At 29.3% G+C, this 8,023-nt stretch overlaps 1 protein-coding gene across 4 annotated transcripts; it reads right to left on the bottom strand.

Moving 5' to 3' along the window:
• Positions 1–2,207: 2,207 nt before the first annotated feature.
• Positions 2,208–7,765, bottom strand: LOC122506092. Of its 4 annotated transcripts, XR_006301973.1 has the most exons (7): positions 4,568–7,765; positions 4,323–4,452; positions 3,632–4,025; positions 2,990–3,544; positions 2,836–2,902; positions 2,554–2,721; positions 2,208–2,476 (listed from the first exon to the last, which is right to left on the bottom strand). XR_006301973.1 is itself a non-coding variant. In XM_043618086.1 (5 exons), the coding sequence occupies exons 2-4, from the start codon at positions 3,287–3,289 to the stop codon at positions 2,573–2,575; spliced, it is 516 nt and encodes a 171-aa protein (XP_043474021.1). In that variant the 5' UTR covers positions 3,290–3,544; positions 3,632–4,120; the 3' UTR covers positions 2,208–2,476; positions 2,554–2,572. The 4 variants fall into 3 exon arrangements, 1 of the variants encoding a protein (XP_043474021.1); XR_006301972.1 differs by having other exon boundaries at positions 4,323–7,765; XM_043618086.1 differs by lacking the exons at positions 4,323–4,452; positions 4,568–7,765 and having other exon boundaries at positions 3,632–4,120.
• Positions 7,766–8,023: the final 258 nt, after the last annotated feature.

The raw sequence follows: 8,023 nt of genomic DNA, 5'->3' as shown, positions 1-8,023 counted from the left end.
AAGTTATTAAACTTTTTTTATTTAAAGACCAGTATTTAAAGCAAGAAATTTGCCTCATTGGACCAAAAAAATTGTTTCAATATTCAGTTTTTAAAGTCAAGAAAGTTATACAGAAGTTAACAAAAAAATGTTCATATAAATTAAATGTATCACTGCTACTCAAAGGGTTAAATATTAATTAATTCTTGCATTAAGTTGGTATTGATATTTTCTAATTAATTAATTAATTTGTTTTCTTGGTAATTTTAATTTCAATTTTATCATAAAAATAGAAAAAAATAGGAATTTTAAATATAAAATTTAAAAGTTTAAATATTTTTACCCATAAAAATTGAAAATATTAATATCTAATTTTTTTGATTTTACCTACTTATTACTTCTAAATAAGATGTTTTTTGTTTTTACAAATTATGATCCAAGATAATTTAGTAATACTGAAATAAAAATGTTTCATATTGACGAAAAGCCCGATTGGACGAGCTACCAAGCCGGGGCCCGGTCGGGTTCCCGGTTTCATGCGGGGTCAGAGCCCTGTTAGGGCAATTTCTGCACGGGATTTAAAAACTTGCCAAAAACAACCAATAGTGGTCACCTCCACGTGGTGCTTCTCGGAAAAAAGATAATAAATGGTTTTTTATAAGCTCCAAATGCGAAATTCTAAGACTGCAAAACGGGCCCGTCAGCACTGAAAAAATTACATTCTAATTTTAAGAAAAACTTATTAAATATGCGCCAAGAATATTCCCCACTTAAATTAAGTAGGAAATATTCTTACAATACTAATTTTCTTCTTATTGTAAGAATATTTCCCACGTAATCTAAGTGGGGAATATAAGAATATTAAGATTTTAATATTAAGATTTTCTTAAAATTAAAATGTAATTTTTTCAGTGAATGTCTGCAGAAAACTGGCAAAAACTACTGGGCCTATACTGGCATTCAAAACGTCTCATTGCTGGTAACGGGACTTAGCACGGACCAATAGTGGCACATTATTATCAGACTATTAGGCTAAACTTTTCTATTTATGATGGCAAGTTGTAATTGAAAGTATTGGATAAAACTGAATTCTCGGATTTTTGGAAAATCCGTGACAAAAAAATAAAAATCACAACTTTCCTCGCCTCGAATCCTCTTGCAATTTTTTTAAATGGATTCTGATTATTAAGAGAAAAAAATGCTTGCGAGGCGAGGAAACAATAATTTAGTTGAATTTCCAGGAATTTCGGGAAATCCGTGATCCTTTTGTAATTTTTTTAAAAGGGTGTTAATATTAAAATAAGCAATTAGCTAAAGTAAAAATTTTCGTCGAATAAACGTTGGTATTTTCAGTTTCAGAATATTGGGACGTTGATCAGCTCAGTAATGGCACATTAATAGTAAAAATTTTGTATCTGCAATGATGGCAAAATATAATTGCCAATATTGGGACGTAGTTACTTAATAAAAAATGGAATAATTTATATTAGTTTTTGTATTTTGCCAATACTGGGAAAGTAATGGCAGTGAATATTGGGCCAATAACGTCTGCCGACGTCAAACCGTAATTAACACCACAAGAGTAGTCCCAATAATATCGACCAAGACTAGGTGACAACTTTGCCAGTACTGTGTCGTTATTAAGCCATGATGGTTTTCACATTTGGGCGATTTTAAAAATTGTAAACATTATCTTTTTTCTTTCCTTAAAATTTCGTTTTCTTCTTCATTAATTAATATTAATAATCATCAAGAAAATTAGTTTCAATGTAGTTGGTTAAATACCAATCAATACTCAATATGGAAAACTATAAAAATACTAAGAAACACGTCGAAGACGGGTATCGCAGCTATTAATATATAAGTAGGAATAACAATAACTAATAACCCGTCGAAGACGGGTATCGCAGCTAGTATTAGTATATTTTGATGTAATTTTTCCATACAATTGTATGGGTAAAAAACCATACATTCACTGAAAAAAGTATATTTTAAATATTAATTATTATTCTTGGCGCCTATGTATTTAAGAAGATTTTCTTAAATTTAGAATATACTTTTTTCAGTGTTGTAGCGTTATATTAGTGTGTTTTGTTTCAATTTTCGTATAGTTATTTCCTATGAAAAAATTTATTTTGGTATAACAAATTAAATTAGCAAAATAATTACTGTTTGATAAAATATTTATTAATTTGACAAATAGAAGTAGAGTACATTATATAAATTAATATTTTTTCTTATAAACTTTAAAATCGATAATAACATCAATTAGAAGCTTAATTTAAAGAAACCACTAAATATTATTGGAAGTAAAATATTTTTCATTCAGAAATTATTACTGACAAAAAATATTTATATCATGACATTTTTATCTCTTCATATTTTTACCCCAATGCTGCTCATTAATTTTTGCACTTGAGGATTGATTGTATGGTGATTTCGTTTTGCCTTTTTCCCCCTTTTGTGTCCTTTTTCAGGGCTTATTTTCTGAAAGACTCTAAAAATTTCAAAAAATATTACTTAAAATATAGGTATAAAAATAAATATTTGTTTATAATGAAATAAAATATTTACCTTTGGATAAACTTTATAGTCAATTCACTGTCTTTGCCGTATGTATATCCATATATATAGTACGATAAAAACAGGTAAAGAAATCCTTGAAGTACGTTTTTGCTTCAACAATCTTTTCGCCCTCAAAGAAAATTTCACCTTTTGCTTCTTCGTCAAAAAATGATTTTCCTAAAATAAAGAACAATATATTACTTATATTATCTCAAAAATTAATGAAAAATTAATAATTTTATTGTTTGTTTTAATAGTTTAAACAATTTTATTTTAATTAATAGGGTTTACCTTTTATAATGAAGACAGGTCTTTCAGTGTTTTCGAATGATTGCACTGTCTCTGGTAATGATGTGTCCTGAAAAATATAAAATTTTATGTATTTTGCATAAATTAAAATACAATAAATAATTAAATATTCATTTAAATATTTTAAAGCTCTTACCAATAGAAAGTGAAAGACTTCAGTTTCTTTTTCCAAAAAGTATTGTGGTAGCAAACAAAATAATGCGATTATTTTGGGTGTTTCGCAATGTAAATTTTTTCTTGCCATGCGTGCCTCGTTAATGATATTTTCCATTTGTTTTCTAGCATCCTGTCTTTTTTTGCAAATTTGAGTGTTTTTAATGATTTCTTCTTCAAAAAAAGAAAATAAAGCAGGTCCTTTAGATTGTACTTCTCGAATCCAAATATCTCCTTGATTTGTGCCAAACAAAGTAGATGCATGCTTAAAAAAATGGCACATCCTGCAGACACGGCAATTTTACTAACACTTCGCTGAAACTCTCTCGATACCTAATGTCGATTCTTTGCGTAGAATAGGTTTTATCCATTAAAGATCCAATTTCATTTTGAAGAAATTCTTCTTGATTCTGATTTTTCCACAAGATTCTTTTTTCTAGTAACTCTAAGCGTTTCTCTTCTTGGGTTAATTTTGTTTCATCAGGAGGTAGCGGTACTTGGTAAGCAACGCAGCCGTATTCATCGTGGCATATATAACCTGAAATAATGAAAGAATTAAATTGTAATTGAATTCTTAAATTGAAATTAAATTATAAATTTACTAAATTAAATTAAATAAAATTACCTAAATCAGCAAGATTGTCATTTTCTTCAATACTACTTGTAGCTCTTCTTTTTCGTTTACTCTTTTCATTATCTGGTTTTCTGTTATTTACGTGATCATAGAGTTTAATTAAAAAACTTCTCTTCCATCATTTATCTTTTCCCCATTAGCGTCTAGTACATAAAGGGCTTCCGGATATTTGTCAGCTAATAAATCAGTCAATAACTTGGCAGTGCTTCGTCTATAATCTTTTAGATTTCCATCCATATTAGTGCCTAATATTTTTCTCAAATTTCTACCGTCTCTATAGGACAATGTTTCTTGCTTGTCGAGTTTTTCAGTTATTGAGTCCGGTATTGCACTCCACGGGAAAAAAAGGGTGATCTTTTTTCGCAAACAGCAGATGTAATTTGAACTATAAGAGAAACAAAAAATCAAATTAAATGTAAACAACAAAAATTTTTTTTGGACTTAGACAAATTTTTGAGCAGGGCAACGGGGCGTACGGGGTTTTTCCACAATATATAATTCTATATTCAGTATTAATTATAAATAATAATATCTAATATTCTTATTTTTAATTATTACTTATTACTTACTTATTATTGGATTATTTAATATTATATTTGTGTTATAATTATAGTTTTTATTATAGAGATACACAAGAAAAAGTTGAACAAAAATAAAAAACAATACTAAATAATAGAATTACCTTATATTGGTGAGAAGGTTATTTCATTTTCTCACAGGCTTTTTCAATTATGTCATTTATTTTGTCTGCAGATACCAAATATCTCATTTTTCTACTTGAATCTATAAGCGTAAACAGAAACATCTTGTTTCTAGAAAAATTAAAGTTTTATCAAAAAAAGGAAAAATGATAATAAAAAGCAACTGCTTTGCTTGTCACAAACTTAGCATGATAATAAATTTTTTACTTTTGAGAAGCATACTTACACAATTTAAAATTTTAATCGTAATCATATGGTAAAGTATAAATAGTAGCAAAGAATGTTTTTCGCAATATTCTTAAATATGTGTTACTAAACCATGCTTTAAACGCACTTGTTGAATAATATTCGTATAGTAAATATGAAGTGGTTCATAATATTCAAGATCGTTTGCATATACACATTCGTAATTTAAAATGGATCCGATTTCATATACTCGAAGATGAGGTTTAAAAGTTGCCTCTAATATTTCTAATTCAAAAGAAACTTTTTCCTGACAATCGTATAATATTAGGCAAATTTTTCCAAATACAGTGTTAAATTGGTAGTGTTCTTTCTTGCCTTACAACAACTACGTCTCCTCTTTTGTAATTAGTCCGTTTGATGATGGCTGAGCTGCATTCCATCATGTCATTATTATTTAAACCCTTTTCAAAAATTGCTCTTCGTATATTGAAACAATACAAATTCGGTTGCAATTTTATTTCACCTGTGACACTCTGTACGTGGCGTAAACGAGAACCTTGCCTTACCAAACATTGATGCAATTCATGTTTTTCAGCAAGGGAAAATGTTACATTTTTAAAGTTTCTAAGATTTCTTATGCATGATTTGAAGAAAGTGTGTTTGCTTTCGAAACGGAGAGTCCAAACTTTTAGAAGGGGACCAAATTCAAGAATCAATTTTGGATAGTGACTAATGAAATGATGCTTCGGAAGTAACTTGTTGTTTGGAAATAAGGTCATTCGAGAGTACAAATATTCGTTGATAATGACCTGAAGGTATGCGACAAAATTTTTATTAATTTCCGGAGCAAATATTATTTCCACTATTTCCGACAATTTTAAAAGACAAAGCCATACTTTATCTTCAAAGTTTTTTATTTTATCGCCAATTAAGAGTGGATACAATCTTAGAAATGTCCAATTTTGCCATGCGCTTCCTGATAATCTAGAACAATTTTCTTTTAATTTTGCTGGTTTGTCCCTACTGTCAGTCGATGAATATTTAAAATTTTCAATTCTCTTATTTAGTTCCGCATACGTAAACCATTCTAGATCCACGAAATATTTTGTAAAAATTGGAACATCCACTGCAACTACACCTTCCAGAAAGTCATAGCCACAACAAGGGCACAAACCAGGTTTACAGACGTGATAATATTGAAGTCTGTTAAAAATCGAATCAAATTTTACACCTTGAAAGTGTTTGCCTTCAGTAACATGTGAGAGTGATTCCTGATACGCTTCGACTGTTCTTTTTCTATAAGTTTTAAAAAAATAATAATCTTCTAAATTTTCCTCCTCTAAATCCTCAGTAGAAGAATCACATTCAGACAACTCGCTAGAATCGGATGTATTCACGTTCACTATCGGATGACACGTTTGAATCAGTTGATGTATCCAAATTATTATCAGACGATTTGTTCGAATCAGATGTATCGAATGAGTCCTCAATGTCATCGTCTTCTTCTATTTCACAATTAATTTGACGCATGTTTTGAGGAGCAGAATCATTTATTATTGGTATAATTCCCTTAATTCGTTCAATTAAACAATACCTACAAAAAAAATTGACCTACTAAAATTTGTACAAAATCCGCCTAAATCATTATTGCCAAGATTGTCGCCAGCAATATGTGCTACTGTTCCTCTGATACATTTACCTTTAATTTCTAGTCCATTTATTTCAATTTTTCGTATATCTTCCACTATAGTACCGTAAACCTTCTCGCAATCAAAGTACTTTTCTCGGCACAAAGCAACTAACTGAATAGAATCAATGTGAGACCTAACATAATCCGGAAGATTACCTAAGCTAAGATACACAGCGAGTATTTTATATTTTCCTTTCGCAGAACCTAAGGGGTTAACTACCTCAAAACTGTCTTGATACAAAATAATTTTGAGAGATTCCGGATTTGTTTGAAAAAAATCATTTGATCGATAAACGCTACCATCTGTAAAATCCCTAAGAATATCGTCATTCGAGCTTTCAGAAATTACAGAAATATCAGGAAATGATTTATTTTTTAACATAGCTTTTATAGTTTCGCCGACTGGAACATAATGAAAATAATGTTTCTTGCCATTTACAGTACACAGTAATTTTTGTACTGGTTTAACATATGTGAAATTTTCTTGATAAAATTTTTTTCGTTTAAAATTACTTTTTAATTTGTTGCAGTTTCTTAGAAAAGCATGTTCAGCTTCAATAGTTTTATTAATTTCATCATTTTTGGACATTGGTATATTTTCATTTATTAAACACTTCATTAAAACTTTCTTCTCAGTTTCTAAGTTCTGTTTTTCGATGTTCTGCAATTCTTTAACAATATATTGAATCGTACTAGCTGGAATCGTAAACTGAGTTTCTAGTTTCAAAAACAGTTCAGCTGCTCCTTGCAAAAGTAAACTATTTCGAACATTTTCAGGTAAATCGACTTCCCTATCTGCAAATTCTTGGCTCGTATCTTGTATCTCTTCAACATTATTAAAATGTAGTACGGGAACATTTTCATCCCTATTCAAAGAACCATTATCTTCGTTTAAGCAATTATTTTCTTTTCTGTGATATTTTGATATATGACTTGTGAATGAATTTACAGTACTATATTTTCCCTTTGTTGTACAGGTCGGAAATATGCATTGTATTGATAAACCTTGAGAAATATGCTGTTTAAGGTGTTTCAGCAAAAGCGGATAATTATCTAATTCTTTTTTACATATTGAAACGTTGCAAATAAACTTTGAAAATTCGTTCATAACAGTCAAATATTGAGGTTGTAATTCTGTTTCTTTAATTAACATCTTATGTATTCTAATAAGATGCATTCTGAGGGACGCTGTTGTATCAAAAAATTCTTTGCAACCATTATAACCGCAGTGAAAGCTACTACTTAAATTTGTGTGATATTTATGGTGCTCCAGGTGTTGCTTTAAAACTGGAAAACTGGCTTGACAAGAATGGCATATGAACGCCATCATGCTGAAAGATATATGACATATATTTTGAAAATTCTATTTGTAATTAATTGGACTGGACAAAAACAACTTTAAAATAGTGAATTTTTATTTAAAGGGAAATAAAACAACCTTCTGGCAAAAAGATAGTGACATTTCAGAAAATCTATAAATTTTTTATTTAAGATACATATAGTGGATATCACGTCAAAAGTCCACCCAAAAAAAAAATGTTGTCCAATTATTCCCAAATTTTTTTATGATATGCCCTATAGATTAGTAATTTGATGGATAAATTTTTTTGAATTTTATAAAAAATTGTCCGAGGGGGAGGGGGTAGAAGTTCTGAACTTTAGCGTGACACGCTCCACTTTGATTATTTCTTATAATTAGAGGAAAATTTTTTTAAAAAAATTAGGATATGGGTTTTTTAGATTTTTTCATGGGCTTTCGAATGGCACAGTCTATTTTCAAAAATTTTTTTATTTTGACACAAATTT

The sequence above is a fragment of the Leptopilina heterotoma genome, unplaced genomic scaffold (assembly GCF_015476425.1).
Source record: "Leptopilina heterotoma isolate Lh14 unplaced genomic scaffold, ASM1547642v1 Lhet_396, whole genome shotgun sequence".
Classification (NCBI taxonomy): domain Eukaryota; kingdom Metazoa; phylum Arthropoda; class Insecta; order Hymenoptera; family Figitidae; genus Leptopilina; species Leptopilina heterotoma.
Note: the sequence above shows the minus strand (reverse complement) of the source record. Positions and strands in the feature narration are given on the sequence as shown.